This window comes from Taudactylus pleione, unplaced genomic scaffold (genome assembly GCF_031769625.1).
Source record: "Taudactylus pleione unplaced genomic scaffold, aTauple2 ptg000579l, whole genome shotgun sequence".
NCBI lineage: Eukaryota > Metazoa > Chordata > Amphibia > Anura > Myobatrachidae > Taudactylus > Taudactylus pleione.
The window spans coordinates 4,370,050-4,387,358 of NW_028284981.1; the positions used below are offsets into that span (position 1 = coordinate 4,370,050).

Genomic DNA, 17,309 nt, shown 5'->3' on the forward strand with positions numbered 1-17,309 from the left:
CACATTCTTCCCGGACATGTTGCTGGAACTTGAGGAGGCCACTTAAGCCTGTTTCCACAGACCAAGTGGAAATTAGAATGGCCGCCATTTTGTAAGGATGCTCTGTACATTCTGTCAGGAGTTACCAACATGACCAGGATAAATAAAATATTATATATATCACATACACACACACAAATGCCTTTAAAGGGTTAGACAATGCAGAACAGCTGGCTGTTAGAGCAGGTCTCCTGGATAGGGAGGGCCATCAGTGGATTAACAATTGATGGTATGACCATTGAAGGGGACAATCACTAGATTTCCCTGTTATGGCAAGCAGCGAGCCAATCAAAGAAAGGGGCAGGGCTAAGCACCAGACCATTGGTGCTTATGGAATAGGGCCCATAATGAGTGATTGCAGCAGTTATTTCTCAAATAGGTTGTACTTAAAAGTGTAGGAAGGATAACTTTTTTTAATAGATATTTCATTTATAGACATCCATGAACATGTGATCCAGCCACCTAATATTTCTAAAACAGATACAAAATAAACAAATCACCCATAATTATATTATATAAATTTGTATTTTATACTATAGACAGAGCAGCTCAGCTCTATGCAGATACCAGTTGGGAATTTCAGAAAAGCCTCGGATTTCAGGGACAGGTCCTCCTCAGTCCATGAGAACCACAACATGCATGGTTATGGGGCTTTGCTCCTCTGGGATAGCGCAGACTTGCCCCTCCATATTGGGTCTCAGCGCCGCCCCTCTGAGAAAGGGGCTCCTGGTCCCTCCATGTTGAGTCTCAGGGTTGTTCTTCTGGGATAAGATCTCCAGACCCCTACATGTTGGGTCTCAGTGCTGTTCCTCTAGGATAGGCCCTCCTGACCTCTCCCTATTGGGCCTCAGTGTTGCCCCTCATGGTTAGGATCCCCTAACTTCTGCATGTTGTGTTCCAGTGCTCTCCTTCTGACAACGTCTTGACCCCTCCATGTTGGACCTCAGTGTTGACCTTGTAGGATAGGACCCAGTGACCCCTCCATGTTGGGTTTTAGTGCTCCCCCTCTGGGATAGGACCCACTGACCCCTCCATGTTGGGTCTTAGTGCTCCCCCTCTGGGATAGGACCCACTGACCCCTCCATGTTGGGTCTTATCCCCCTCTGGGATAGGACCTCCTGGCAGCTCCTGTAGATCTCCAGCAGGCAGTCCAGGCGCGGCTGGGAGCTCTGGAAGAGCGGGATGACCTGTGAGAGCCCCCGGGGGTCGGAGGGATCCCCCAGCAGGATGCACAGGTAGTAGAGGACCTTCTGCATGGAGATCCCCTCGTTGATGACCACGTCCCGCACCCGGCACATCTCTATGAAGACGGTGCTCTCCCGGCCCGAGGCGTAGCTCAGCGTCTGCTGGATCCCCAGCGAGCCCAGCAGCAGCAGCGACTCCTGGTCGACCTTCAGCAGGTGCAGGTAGAAGAGCAGCCCCAGCACGGTGCAGAGGATGGCGGCGGTGAGCACGGCGCTGTGCTGGGTGTACAGGAAGGCGGCGTAGGCCAGCAGCCAGACCCCGCAGGTGCAGCCGGTCAGGGAGCGCAGGGACAGCTTGGGGCTGGTGACGGTGAGCTCCCGGCAGCTGTCACTGTACGAGCTCTGCTGCAGGGTGATCTTATTCCCGTCTACGTCCAAGAACTCTCTCCCCGGGACCTCCATGCCTGGCTGTGACCTCCGCAATCAGGGGGCACCCGTCTTACCCACGCCGTCAGCTGACCCCATAGATTTTGTGCCCTTCTTCCGGGATTTGGGGGGCGTGGCCGTGACGTAGGCTTTGCGCTTGCTGTCTGCCTTTCTGTTTTGCTGCTTCCATTGGGCCTGATTCGTACATCTACGGAAGGGGATCTATCTCTACACAGGTCCTCTCCGGGAAGGGGATTTAGATATTACCATTCTTGAAATCCCCTCTATGTCCACGTTGATAGTAACTAATGACGTTGGACAGTAACTAATGACTTCAGGGTACATCTACTAAAGGGGATCTTTCCGCTACCAATCTGGAAATGGGCGCTGCTGCGTTCGCTCTTACGCATACTTACCTACTCTCCCGGGACTGCCGGGAGCCTCCCGAAAATCAGGTGCTGCTCCCGACACCCCGCAAGAGTAGTCAAGTCCCCCGGAACGGGCGCCGGCCCCCTGTGACCTCCCTCGAAAGTGGGTGGACCAGCGGTGCGATGACGCGATTCGCCCTGAATCGCGTCATCGTATCCCCGCCTCCTGCTTTATAATGCCGGTAATATCGCCATTATAGAGCGGGAGGCAGAGTATGCTCTCACGTCTGTTGCCAATAGTTGCGTCTGAAATATTATGCGTTGCTTGTATCAGCCTTTCCCCCGATGCACAAGCGTCCAGCCACTTTAAGCGTCTCTGCACGCTGTAATACCGCCAGTGTTTCTTTAGATGCCACCATCGGCGCACCATCACTTGCACCCGCCCTATGGCAGGCGCAGTTTCTCAGCCTGACTCTGGCCTCCTATGGCTGTGCGTCTGTGAACGCAGCTGCCTGCAGTGGCACGCCTGCGACACTCATATTACACGCCCATGAGATGGGCAATTTCTATCCACCTTCCGGGAAGGCCCATCACTTTTCTATACCATTTCTGATACCATCTGTGCCAATCGCACCATCCTGTTTGTGCATACACTCTCCATGGAACATGCGCTGTAGGAGAGTTCAGAAATTTCCACACAAGCGGAGTTGCAAACAAAAAAAATTGCTTAACTACGGTAAACATCGGGACTGCGTGCGACTCGGAACCATTTAGTTAAGGCCTCGGGCAACATGTAGGCTTGATGTGCAGGGAACCATCATTAGGAGTAACTAGGTAGGGAAACATAAAGGCTAGCTGGAAAACCATCGATGGTCAATGGCCATCCCCAGACATGCTTGAACTTCTACAAACAGCTCGAGACATATAGTGCCTGATTCAGACCCGCTCGCGAGCGCATAGCACTTGCAAGCGGATCGACAGCCGGGCAGTGCGCACGCGCAGCCTGCGCGAGCCCTGCAGCGAGCGAGAAATCACTTGCTCCGGGTCTCACAACAAAACGGGTGCAGCTGTTGATCAACAGCTCGCCCCATTTTGTAGGCGGGGAGGGGGGGTGGCTGACCAAACGGAGGCGTTCCTGAAGGAACGCCTGCCGTTTCAAGGTGTCCCTACTGACATCACTCGTGATGTCAGTAGTGAGCTTCCTGCTCTATTAGAGCAGGAAGCTCACTGGGGCTTGCGGGAACGAGACCCTACCACAAGGGTCTCGTCGCAAGCCCGATGGTCGTGACCATCGCGACCATCACCTGGCCACTCGCAAAAGCTGGAGGCCGGCCAAAAAAAAAAAACAGGCCGCCCAGATTCAGAGCGAGCGCTCACAAAGAGCATCCGGCTCTGAATCAGGGCCATAGTTTAAGCAACATATGCCTCTCCAGCTATTGTACATTAACAAGTCCCAGCATACCTAGGCAATTTGGCTCTTATGAGTCCTGCTGCGGAACAAGAAGTCACTGCATGTTCTGCACAGCCTCCAACAGGACCCCTTTCACCAGGTGCAAAATACTCTGCTCATGAACTTATGTTGCGATCGAAGCATAGGCAAACACTGGGGGGGTTATGGTTGCCTGCAAAGCCCACTCCATAGCCCACACCATGTTTACCACAATAGAAATAGCATATAATACTATAAAGTTGCACGTTTTTTTTTAAGATCCCCTCAGTGTTATAAATTAAATAATTAGCACTACAGTACATGCTGATCTTTTAAAATGTGTCAGCTAGTAATGAATATATGAATATACTGTACTTGTGCATCAACTTGGATATCTGGAAAACATGCAGTTAGGGGTGCACTGATATAGGACATCTATAGGGTCAATTATTAATACCGTATAATAATACACTATCCAGTATATAAAGAGTATATAAAGAGACCAATACCAATATGTACATCTATGTTCAGGGTAGTACAAGGTTTTTTTGCCCCCTCCCGATTTCCGAACTTGCTCAAATTATCTGGTAATAAAAACATTCAGCTCTTACAGGATGGCCCTACTGCCGCATATAATGGTATGCAGTACCTTCCTATGACATATATTATAGCTGATCATGCCCTCTTCATGGACTGGCCACACTTCCTTTAAAATCAAGCATTTGGAAAGCCCCCTGTAGAAATCCTGTGTTTGCCACGGCAAAGTCACCTGTGTTCGACTAATACGTTGGTGAGAACAGTGTCTTTAACACAGGTGACTGATCACAACTTATGGTGCGTACACACTGGGCGATAAAGTGGACGACTGAACGATATCGTTATCGTTCAGTCGTCCACTTTATCGTCCATTTTTAACACCAAAAAGATGAACGATGACGACGACGCGCGTTCTCGCGGGTCGTTGGTCATCATCGTTCATCGGGCTGACATGCAGGCCAACCTGACGATCTCGTCAGGTTGCTGCATGTCAGGGAATGGGGCAGAGAGCCCGGCGCTGAACGATATCGTTAATGATATCGTTCAGCGGCTGTGCTCAATGTCATGAACGACATTGAGCACAGCCTGCCGGGGACAACACTACACGATATCGCTCAGGGAGCATATCGTGTAGTGTGTACCCACCATTAGTCCAGTAGCAGATAAAGTACTTGGTGGAGGGGATAATGACTAAGTGTCTGGTGTTGTCATGTTATTATACAGGGACTTGTAGTTGTAAAAAAGCCTAAGGGGTCTATTTACTAAGTGGTGTTAGGAGACAGAGTGAAAAGTGATAAGGTGCCAGCCAATCAGCTCCCAACTGTCATTTTTCAAACACAGTCTGTGAGATGGCAGTTAGGAGCTGATTGGCTGGCACCTTATCACTTTTCACTCTGTCTCCTAACAGTGCTTAGTAAATAGACCCCTAAGCCATCTATATGTGTCTTAACTATAGTGATGTATGGAAAACTGTCCACCCTGGCTTTAAAAGTCAGTATACCAGCAATAGCAAACCAAGGGCTTTGCATTGTATATATTTAATTGGATTTCATATATTTTGCATCCACTGAAGGGGAGTATGTAGGTGAAAGTAGGTGGTCCTCCAGGACAGGCAGGATAATGCCAAGAATCATTGGTCTGTGGGGAGGGGGCCAGGCCAATGTAATGCAAAACATCCGATGAGCATCACTCAGCTGCCCCGATAAAGTTTTATTGTTTAATTGCTGCAATATATTTTCTACAGCTGCAATAGGAAATATTTGCTTCTAACTATATCTATTTTACATTTTATTAGTTTACTTAATAATAGTGCAGCCAGGGAGGACAGACTTGTCACTGGCCTCTCCTGCACTGCCCTCTTGTGGGAGAGGTCATTGTGACATGACTGCAATAATATTCACAGTACTGTAATTCCAAAATAAACAATATAACAGGAAATGTTGTAGGCTTTGAACTCTCTGGGGCATATTTATCACAGGACAAAGAGGCCAGACATAATATAAAACATAAAGAATATTGAGTATGAAGTTTTTTTTGTCCAATATTATATTAATATATATTAATAAAATAATATTACCACCATAAGAGAATGATCAATGTTATTTGCCTCTTTAATCAATACATAATGATTGCCCTTATTATAAGTGTATTGTTATTCCTCACCGGCTGATTGGCCAGATAACTCAGACTGCATATGCTTTTTGAGCTATCTCGTCTGTCACATACACCTAATTTTTTACTACAGATTTGGCTGCGGTTTACAAAAACATTGCATGATAGATTCGGTGTTGTCTATCCTTCACATATAATAATAAAAAAAAAAAAAAGGATGTCAATGTGTTTAGTAGTGGCATGTTCTAAACTTGGCGGATTGTCGGCCATTTTGTCCAGGGTTTTTAAAGCTGCCAGAGAACCACCAAAAATCAACTGTATTCACAACCAATGCTCGGCCCACTAGCCCCGTTTTCTCATAGGCTACGGCAGGGATGGGGAACCTCGGGCCGCGGGGCTGTATAAGGCCTGCAGAACCATTTGGTCTGGCCCTCGGAGCTTTGTTCTCCTAGCCACATCTTGCTAGCAGGGTGCCTAGAATGGCACCCTGCAGCCAGAATCTATGCAGTAGTGCTGGCTGGAGCGTCCTTAGGATGCTTAAGACGGTCACACCGCTGCCCTTACAGCTCCCATTGCTGTAATCACCGGCGATTGTGACATCACGTGGAGGGGCGTGGCCTGCACCAGGCCCGCGAATAATGTTATATATATCAAAATGGCCATCGGCAGAAAAAAGGTTCCCCACCCCTGGGCTACGGTGTTAATTTGATCAATGTGTGGTACTGTGAGTGGTTTTAAAACCACTACACATCGCATTCTGTTTTTAGAATGTCTAAAACCGCATAATACGTTTTGTGTTTTGAAACCCTTTTTTTTTTCTTTTAATGGAGGCTCCTAATATGGGGATTTCAGCTGTCCAGTCAGTGACGGATCCGGAGGAGGGGCAATCTGATCTAGAGAAAAACTACCTTGACATACGTAAAATGGGCAGTCGCGGTCCTCTTGCTACACCAGGGTGGGAGGGTCCATTTTGTTATCATGCTGACCATGGTCAGGTGCACTGTTTATATGTGTTTACGTAGTGTATTTTGTACTGTATTAGAATAAATAGAAGATGGTTGTGCTACCGTTTGCAGAGATAATAAAATACTCAGACACAGTTTGTTCCAGCCTGTCTTTATTTTCCAGTCAGGATTACAACACGCAACTTTAGTGTCACAAACACAATATACAGCACAAAGGGATACTGGGCATGGGCGATTTGAAAGCTGATGTGCATAAAAAGCGGGCAGTAATGACGCTGGGTGAGGGAAGACAGGGGTTTAATACCCAGAGTGCACAGGGAAGGGATTACCCTTTGGTCACTTAGCGTTACAGTCCTAGGTTGTGTCACTCTCCTAATTAACTCTGTAGCTGGTGTCGCTTAACATAGCTTGTGCCACCTCAGCCCACTCATACCTACGCAGGGCACAATAGCAATCTTTAAAGTATTAAATTCTGCATCAATCCCATTATTGTGCAAGAGGGGCCTACAATGCATTGCAAAGTGCAGACATCACGGATTGCTAAAGGAAATCTAAAACTAACCAGAAGCTTAAAAACGGTGCATTAACTAACCGCCCTGAAAATTCACTTCCCTGCCAGAGGGGCTGATGGGTAATCTGAAATCTCACTCTCTTACATCACAATACTGTGTTTACTCACGGAGGGGGGTAATATTATATAGCGCTGCAGCCCGGCCCACCTGACAGGGAAAAGAGATTGACGGGGGTGTTCTGCTGAACTCTGGTAGGAACGGGGTTACGTAGCGATGCTCTGCAGGGTTCTGGCAAAGACAGGAAAGGGATTACACAGCAATGTTCTGCAGGAAGACAGTCTCTGGTAGAATGAGATGGGATTTTCCTGTGTTTTGGTACAGATATATCATTAAATATATATATATTATATATTATATAAACATCACAGACACGACATTCTCCCATTAATATTCACTCTGGCATCTGGGCTGCATTACCGCACATCAGAATATCACAACCTGCAGCTTGAGCTCACTGATCAGCCGCAGAGAACCCTGCAGGGAAGAGAAGGGGACACAAGGTGACGATTCAGGGTGAGAGTAATAATAGTGAGAAGGGGACACAGGGTGACGATTCAGGGTGAGAGTAATAATAGTGAGAAGGGGACACAGGGTGACGATTCAGGGTGAGAGTAATAATAGTGAGAAGGTGGCACAAGGTGACGATTCAGGGTGAGAGTAATAACAGTGAGAAGGTGGCACAAGGTGACGATTCAGTGTGAGAGTAATAACAGTGAGAAGGTGGCACAAGGTGACGATTCAGGGTGAGAGTAATAACAGTGAGAAGGTGGCACAGGGTGATGATTCAGGGTGAGAGTAATAATAGTGAGAGGGTGGCACAAGGTGACGATTCAGGGTGAGAGTAATAATAGTGAGAGGGTGGCACAAGGTGACGATTCATGGTGAGAGTAATAATAGTGAGAAGGTGGCTTAGGGTGACGATTCAGGGTGAGTAATAATAGTGAGAAGGTGGCACAGGGTGATGATTCAGGGTGAGAGTAATAATAGTGAGAGGGTGGCACAAGGTGACGATTCAGGGTGAGAGTAATAATAGTGAGAGGGTGGCACAAGGTGACGATTCAGGGTGAGAGTAATAATAGTGAGAGGGTGGCACAAGGTGACGATTCAGGGTGAGAGTAATAATAGTGAGAGGGTGGCACAAGGTGACGATTCAGGGTGAGAGTAATAATAGTGAGAGGGTGGCACAAGGTGACGATTCAGGGTGAGAATAATAATAGTGAGAAGGTGGCACAAGGTGACGATTCGGGGTGAGAGTAATAATATTGAGAAGGTGGCACAAGGTGAAGATTCAGGGTGAGAGTAATAATAGTGAGAGGGTGGCACAAGGTGACGATTCAGGGAGAGAGTAATAACAGTGAGAAGGTGGCACAGGGTGACGATTCAGGGTGAGAGTAATAATAGCGAGAGGGTGGCACAAGGTGACGATTCAGGGTGAGAGTAATAATAGTGAGAGGGTGGCACAAGGTGACGATTCAGGGTGAGAATAATAATAGTGAGAAGGTGGCACAAGGTGACGATTCAGGGTGAGAGTAATAATATTGAGAAGGTGGCACAAGGTGAAGATTCAGGGTGAGAGTAATAATAGTGAGAAGGTGGCACAGGGTGATGATTCAGGGTGAGTAATAATAGTGAGAAGGTGGCACAGGGTGATGATTCAGGGTGAGAGTAATAATAGTGAGAGGGTGGCACAAGGTGACGATTCAGGGTGAGAGTAATAATAGTGAGAGGGTGGCACAAGGTGACGATTCAGGGTGAGAGTAAAAATAGAGAGAGGGTGGCACAAGGTGACGATTCAGGATGAGAGTAATAATAGTGAAGAGGGTGGCACAAGGTGACGATTCAGGGTGAGAGTAATAATAGTGAGAGGGTGGCACAAGGTGACTATTCAGGGAGAGAGTAATGATAGTGAGAAGGTGGCACAAGGTGACGATTAAGGGTGAGAGTAATAGAAGTGAGAAGGTGGCACAGGGTGATGATTCAGGGTGAGAGTAATAATAGTGAGAAGGTGGCACAGTGTGATGATTCAAGGAGAGAGTAATAGAAGTGAGAAGGTGGCACAAGGTGATGATTCAGGGTGAGAGTAACAGAAGTGAGAAAGTGGCACAGGGTGATGATTCAAGGTGAGAGAAATAACAGTGAGAAGGTGGCACAAGGTGATGATTCAGGGTGAGAGTAACAGAAGTGAGAAGGTGGCACAGGGTGACGATTCAGGGCGAGAGAAATAATAGTGAGAAGGTGGCACAAGGTGACTATTCAGGGAGAGAGTAATAATAGTGAGAAGGTGGCACAAGGTGACGATTCAGGGTGAGAGTAATAATGGTGAAAAAGTGGCACAGGGTGATAATTCAGGGTGAGAGTAATAGAAGTGAGAAGGTGGCACAAGGTGATGATTCAGGGTGAGAGTAATAATAGTGAGAAAGTGGCACAAGGTGATGATTCAAGGTGAGAGTAATAATAGTGAGAAGGTGGCACAGTGTGATGATTCAGGGTGAGAGTAATAGAAGTGAGAAGGTGGCACAAGGTGATGATTCAGGGTGAGAGTAATAGAAGTGAGAAGGTGGCACAAGGTGATGATTCAGGGTGAGAGTAATAATAGTGAGAAGGTGGCACAAGGTTATGATTCAGGGTGAGAGTAACATAAGTGAGAAGGTGGCACAGGGTGATGATTCAAGGTGAGAGAAATAGAAGTGAGAAGGTGGCACAAGGTGACAATTCAGGGTGAGAGTAATAGAAGTGAGAAGGTGGCACAGGGTGACAATTCAGGGTGAGAGTAATAGAAGTGAGAAGGTGGCACGGTGATGATTCAGGGTGAGAGTAATAGAAGTGAGAAGGCGGGACAGGGTGATGATTCAGGGTGAGAGTAACAGAAGTGAGAAGGTGGCACAGGGTGACAATTCAGGGTGAGAGTAATAGAAGTGAGAAGGTGGCACAGGGTGGTGATTCAGGGTGAGAGTAATAGAAGTGAGCGGGTGGCACAGGGTGAGAGTAACAGAAGCGAGAAGGTGGCACAAGGTGACAATTCAGTTTGAGAGTAATAGAAGTGAGAAGGTGGCACAGGGTGATGATTCAGGGTGAGAGTAATAGAAGTGAGAAGGTGGCACAGGGTGATGATTCAGGGTGAGAGTAACAGAGGTGAGGAGCTGGCACAAGGTGATGATTCAGGATGATAGTAACAGAGGTTAGAAGGTGGAATAGGGTGATTATTCAGGGTGAGAGTAACAGAAGTGAGAAGGTGGCACAAGGTGATGATTCAGGGTGAGAGTAATAATAGTGAAAAAGTGGCACAGGGTGATAATTCAGGGTGAGAGTAATAGAAGTGAGAAGGTGGCACAGGGTGATGATTCAAGATGAGAGTAACAAAGTGAGAAGGTGGCACAGGGTGATGATTCAAGGTGAGAGTGAGAAGGTGGCACAGGGTGATGATTCAAGGTGAGAGTAACAAAGTGAGAAGGTGGCACAGGGTGACAATTCAGGGTGAGAGTAATAGAAGTGAGAATGTGGCACAGGGTGATGATTCAGGGTGAGAGTAATAGAAGTGAGAAGGTGGCACAGGGTGATGAGTCAAGGTGAGAGCAACAAAGTGAGAAGGTGGCACAGGGTGAGAGTAATAGAAGTGAGAAGGTGGCACAGGGTGATGGCACAGGGTGATGATTCAAAGTGAGAGTAACAAAGTGAGAAGGTGACAATTCAGGGTGAGAGTAATAGAAGTGAGAATGTGGCACAGGGTGATGATTCAGGGTGAGAGTAATAGAAGTGAGAAGGTGGCACAGGGTGATGAGTCAAGGTGAGAGTAACAAAGTGAGAAGGTGGCACAGGGTGAGAGTAATAGAAGTGAGATGGTGACACCTGGTGATAATTTAGGGTGAGAGTAAGAAGGTGGCACAAGGTGATGATTCAGGGTGAGAGTAATAGAAGTGAGATTGTGGCACAAGGTGATGATTCAGGTTGAGAGTAACAGAAGTGAGAAGGTGGCACAGGGTGACAATTCAGGGTGAGAGTAATAGAAGTGAGAATGTGGCACAGGGTGATGATTCAGGGTGAGAGTAATAGAAGTGAGAAGGTGGCACAGGGTGATGAGTCAAGGTGAGAGCAACAAAGTGAGAAGGTGGCACAGGGTGAGAGTAATAGAAGTGAGAAGGTGACACAGGGTGAAGGCACAGGGTGATGATTCAAGGTGAGAGTAACAAAGTGAGAAGGTGACAATTCAGGGTGAGAGTAATAGAAGTGAGAATGTGGCACAGGGTGATGATTCAGGGTGAGAGTAATAGAAGTGAGAAGGTGGCACAGGGTGATGAGTCAAGGTGAGAGTAACAAAGTGAGAAGGTGGCACAGGGTGAGAGTAATAGAAGTGAGAAGGTGACACCTGGTGATAATTCAGGGTGAGAGTAAGAAGGTGGCACAAGGTGATGATTCAGGGTGAGAGTAATAGAAGTGAGAAGGTGGCACAAGGTGATGATTCAGGGTGAGAGTAATAGAAGTGAGAAGGTGGCACAGGGTGATGATTCAAGATGAGAATAATAACAGTGAGAAGGTGGCACAAGGTGATGATTCAGGGTGAAAGTAATAGAAGTGAGAAGGTGGCACAGGGTGATGATTCAGGGTGAGAGTAACAGAAGCGAGAAGGTGGCACAAGGTGACAATTCAGGGTGAGAGTAATAGAAGTGAGAAGGTGGCACAGGGTGATGATTCAGCGTGAGAGTAATAATAGTGAGGAGGTGGCACAGGGTGATGATTCAGGGTGAGAGTAATAATAGTGAGAAGGTGGCACAGGGTGACAATTCAGGGTGTGTGTAATAGAAGTGAGAAGGTGGCACAGGGTGAGAGTAACAGAAGCGAGAAGGTGGCACAAGGTGACAATTCAGGGTGAGAGTAATAGAAGTGAGAAGGTGGCACAGGGTGAGAGTAACAGAAGTGAGAAGGTGGCACAAGGTGACAATTCAGGGTGAGAGTAATAGAAGTGAGAAGGTGGCACAAGGTGACAATTCAGGGTGAGAGTAATAGAAGTGAGAATGTGGCACAGGGTGATGATTCAGGGTGAGAGTAACAGAAGCGAGAAGGTGGCACAAGGTGACAATTCATGGTGAGAGTAATAGAAGTGAGAAGGTGGCACAGGGTGATGATTCAGCGTGAGAGTAATAATAGTGAGGAGGTGGCACAGGGTGATAATTCAGGGTGAGAGTAATAGAAGTGAGAAGGTGGCACAGGGTGATGATTCAAGATGAGAGTAACAAAGTGAGAAGGTGGCACAGGGTGATGATTCAAGGTGAGAGTGAGAAGGTGGCACAGGGTGATGATTCAAGGTGAGAGTAACAAAGTGAGAAGGTGGCACAGGGTGACAATTCAGGGTGAGAGTAATAGAAGTGAGAATGTGGCACAGGGTGATGATTCAAGATGAGACTAATAACAGTGAGAAGGTGGCACAAGGTGATGATTCAGGGTGAAAGTAATAGAAGTGAGAAGGTGGCACAGGGTGATGATTCAGGGTGAGAGTAACAGAAGCGAGAAGGTGGCACAAGGTGACAATTCAGGGTGAGAGTAATAGAAGTGAGAAGGTGGCACAGGGTGATGATTCAGCGTGAGAGTAATAATAGTGAGGAGGTGGCACAGGGTGATGATTCAGGGTGAGAGTAATAATAGTGAGAAGGTGGCACAGGGTGACAATTCAGGGTGTGTGTAATAGAAGTGAGAAGGTGGCACAGGGTGAGAGTAACAGAAGCGAGAAGGTGGCACAAGGTGACAATTCAGGGTGAGAGTAATAGAAGTGAGAAGGTGGCACAGGGTGAGAGTAACAGAAGTGAGAAGGTGGCACAAGGTGACAATTCAGGGTGAGAGTAATAGAAGTGAGAAGGTGGCACAAGGTGACAATTCAGGGTGAGAGTAACAGAGGTGAGGAGCTGGCACAAGGTGATGATTCAGGATGATAGTAACAGAGGTTAGAAGGTGGAATAGGGTGATTATTCAGGGTGAGAGTAACAGAAGTGAGAAGGTGGCACAAGGTGATGATTCAGGGTGAGAGTAATAATAGTGAAAAAGTGGCACAGGGTGATAATTCAGGGTGAGAGTAATAGAAGTGAGAAGGTGGCACAGGGTGATGATTCAAGATGAGAGTAACAAAGTGAGAAGGTGGCACAGGGTGATGATTCAAGGTGAGAGTGAGAAGGTGGCACAGGGTGATGATTCAAGGTGAGAGTAACAAAGTGAGAAGGTGGCACAGGGTGACAATTCAGGGTGAGAGTAATAGAAGTGAGAATGTGGCACAGGGTGATGATTCAGGGTGAGAGTAATAGAAGTGAGAAGGTGGCACAGGGTGATGAGTCAAGGTGAGAGCAACAAAGTGAGAAGGTGGCACAGGGTGAGAGTAATAGAAGTGAGAAGGTGGCACAGGGTGATGATTCAGTGTGAGAGTAATAATAGTGAGGAGGTGGCACAGGGTGATGATTCAGGGTGAGAGTAATAATAGTGAGAAGGTGGCACAGGGTGACAATTCAGGGTGTGTGTAATAGAAGTGAGAAGGTGGCACAGGGTGAGAGTAACAGAAGCGAGAAGGTGGCACAAGGTGACAATTCAGGGTGAGAGTAATAGAAGTGAGAAGGTGGCACAGGGTGAGAGTAACAGAAGTGAGAAGGTGGCACAAGGTGACAATTCAGGGTGAGAGTAATAGAAGTGAGAAGGTGGCACAAGGTGACAATTCAGGGTGAGAGTAATAGAAGTGAGAAGGTGGCACAGGGTGATGATTCAGTGTGAGAGTACACAGAAGTGAGGAGGTGGCACAGGGAGAGAGTAACAGAAGCGAGAAGGTGGCACAGGGTGATGATTCAGTGTGAGAGTAACAGAAGTGAGAAGGTGGCACAGGGTGAGAGTAACAGAAGCGAGAAGGTGGCACAAGGTTACAATTCAGGGTGAGAGTAACAAAAGTGAAAAGGTGGCACAGGGTTATGATTCAGGGTGAGAGTAATAGAAGGAGCGGGTGGCACAGGGTGAGAGTAACAGAAGCGAGAAGGTGGCACAAGGTGACAATTCAGGGTGAGAGTAATAGAAGTGAGAAGGTGGCACAGGGTGATGATTCAGTGTGAGAGTAACAGAAGTGAGAAGGTGGCACAGGGAGAGAGTAACAAGTGAGAAGGTGGCACAAGGTGACAATTCAGGGTGAAAGTAATAGAAGTGAGAAGGTGGCACAGGGTGATGATTCAGGGTGAGAGTAATAGAAGTGAGAAGGTGGCACAGGGTTACAATTCAGGGTGAGAGTAATAGAAGAGAGAAGGAGGCACAGGGTGATGATTCAGGGTGAGAGTAATAGAAGTGAGAAGGTGTCACAGGGTGATGATTCAGGGTGAGAGTAACAGAAGTGAGAAGGTGGCAGAGGGTGTTGATTCAGGGTGAGAGTAATAGAAGTGAGCGGGTGGCACAAGGTGAGAGTAACAGAAGCGAGAAGGTGGCACAAGGTGACAATTCAGGATGAGAGTAATAGAAGTGAGAAGGTGGCACATGGTGATGATTCAGGGTGAGAGTAACAGAAGTGAGAAGGTGGAACAAGGTGATGATTCAGGGTGAGAGTAATAATAATGAGAAGGTGGAATAGGGTGATGATACAGGGTGAGAGTAATAATAGTGAAAAGGTGGCACAGGGTGACAATTCAGGGTGAGAGTAATAGAAGTGAGAAGGTGGCACAGGCTGATGATTCAAGATGAAAGCAAAAAAGTGAGAAGGTGGCACAGGGTGATGATTCAAGGTGAGAGTGAGAAGGTGGCACAGGGTGATGATTCAAGGTGAGACTAACAAAGTGAGAAGGTGGCACAGGGTGACAATTCAGGGTGAGAGTAATAGAAGTGAGAAGGTGGCACAGGGTGATGATTCAGGGTGAGATTAATAGATGTGAGAAGGTGGCACAGGGTGATGAGTCAAGGTGAAAGCAACAGTGAGAAGGTGGCACAGGGTGAGAGTAATAGAAGTGAGAAGGTGGAACAGGGTGAGAGTAATAGAAGTGAGAAGGTGGCACAGGGTGATGAGTCAAGGTGAGAGTAACAAAGTGAGAAGGTGGCACAGGGTGAGAGTAATAGAAGTGAGAAGGTGGCACAGAGTGATGATTCAAGGTGAGAGTAACAAAGTGAGAAGGTGGCACAGGTTGAGAGTAATAGAACTGAGAGGGTGGCACAGGGTGATGAGTCAAGGTGAGAGTAACAAAGTGAGAAGGTGGCACAGGGTGAGAGTAATAGAAGTGAGAAGGTGAGTGACACATGGTGATAATTCAGGGTGAGAGTAACAATGGTGAGAAGGTGGCACAAGGTGATGATTCCCGGTGAGAGTAACAGAAGTGAGAAGGTGGCACAGGGTGATGATTCCGGGTGAGAGCAACAGAAGCGAGAAGGTGGCACAGGGTGACAATTCAGGGTGAGAGTAACAGAGATTAGAAGGTGGCACAGGGTGATTACTCAGTGCAGAGTAATTGAAGTGAGAAGGTGGCACAAGGTGACAATTCAGGGTGAGAGTAATAGAAGTGAGAATGTGGCATAGGGTGACAATTCAGGGTGAGAGTAATAGAAGTGAGAAGGTGGCACAGGGTGACAATTCAGGGTGAGAGTAACAGAAGTGAGAATGTGGCACAAGGTGAGGATTCAGGGTGAGAGTAACAGAAGTGAGAAGGTGGCACAGGGTGACAATTCAGGGTGAGAGTAATAGAAGTGAGAAGGTGGCACAGGGTGATGATTCAGCGCGAGAGTAATAATAGTGAGAAGGTGGCACAGGGTGATGATTCAGGGTGAGAGTAATAATAGTGGGAAGGTGGCACAGGGTGACAATTCAGGGTGAGAGTAATAGAAGTGAGAAGGTTGCACAGGGTGAGAGTAACAGAAGCAAGAAGGTGGCACAAGGTGACAATTCAGGGTGAGAGTAATAGAAGTGAGAAGGTTGTACAGGGTGATGATTCAAGGTGATAGTAATAATAGTGAGAAGGTGGCACAAGGTGATGATTCAGGGTGAGAGTAATAGAAGTGAGAAGGTGGCACAGGGTGATGATTCAGGGTGAGAGTAACAGAAGCGAGAAGGTGGCACAAGGTGACAATTCAGGGTGAGAGTAATAGAAGTGAGAAGGTGGCACAGGGTGATGATTCAGTGCGAGAGTAACATAAGTGAGAAGGTGGCACAGGGAGAGAGTAACAAGTGAGAAGGTGGCACAAGTTGACAATTTAGGGTGAGAGTAATAGAAGTGAGAAGATGGCACAGGGTGATGATTCAGGGTGAGAGTAACAGAAGTGAGAAGGTGGTACAGGGTTATGATTCAGGGTGAGAGAAATAGAAGGAGCGGATGGCACAGGGTGAGAGTAACACAAGCGAGAAGGTGGCACAAGGTGACAATTCAGGGTGAGAGTAATAGAAGTGAGAAGGTGGCACAGGGTGATGATTCAGTGTAAGAGCAACAGAAGTGAGAAGGTGGCACAGGGAGACAGTAACAGAAGTGAGAAGGTGGCACAAGTTGACAATATAGGGTGAGAGTAATAGAAGTGAGAAGGTGGCACAGGGTGATGATTCAGGGTGAGAGTAATAATAGTGAGAAGGTGGCACAGGGTGACAATTCAGGGTGAGAGTAATAGAAGTGAGAAGGTGGCACAGGGTGAGAGTAACAGAAGCGAGAAGGTGGCACAAGGTGACAATTCAGGGTGAGGGTAATAGAAGTGAGAAGGTGGCACAGGGTGATGATTCAGTGTGAGAGTAACAGAAGTGAGAAGGTGGCACAGGGTGAGAGTAACAGAAGCGAGAAGGTGGCACAAGGTGACAATTCAGGGTGAGAGTAATAGAAGTGAGAAGGTGGCACAGGGTGAGAGTAACAGAAGCGAGAAGGTGGCACAAGGTGACAATTCAGGGTTAGAGTAATATAAGTGAGAAGGTGGTACAGGGTGATGATTCAGAGTGAGAGTAACAGAAGTGAGAAGGTGGCACAGGGAGAGAGTAACAAGAGAGAAGGTGGCACAAGTTGACAATTTAGGGTGAGAGTAATAGAAGTGAGAAGGTGGCACAGGGTGATGATTCAGGGTGAGAATAATAGAAGTGAGAAGGCGGCACAGGGTTATGATTCAGGGTGAGAGTAATAGAAGGAGCGGGTGGCACAGGGTGAGAGTAACAGAAGCGAGAAGGTGGCACAAGGTGACAATTCAGGGTGAGAGTAACAGAAGTGAGAAGGTGG

General features: G+C 47.3%; 2 protein-coding genes across 2 annotated transcripts in view; both read right to left on the reverse strand.

The window, feature by feature from the left end:
- Window positions 1–545: 545 nt before the first annotated feature.
- Window positions 546–1,787, reverse strand: PIGH (phosphatidylinositol glycan anchor biosynthesis class H). Its single transcript, XM_088453502.1, is given in 2 exon segments — window positions 546–1,136; window positions 1,139–1,787. Coding segments are annotated over 2 exon segments (651 nt in total). The 5' UTR covers window positions 1,686–1,787; the 3' UTR covers window positions 546–1,032.
- Window positions 1,788–6,694: 4,907 nt separating this feature from the next.
- Window positions 6,695–17,309, reverse strand: part of SYP (synaptophysin) — a 34,104-nt gene continuing 23,489 nt past the window's right edge. The window contains exon 7 of the mRNA XM_088453391.1: window positions 6,695–7,605. The gene's annotated coding sequence lies outside the window, so the exon portion shown is untranslated. The remainder of the gene's footprint in view (window positions 7,606–17,309) is intronic.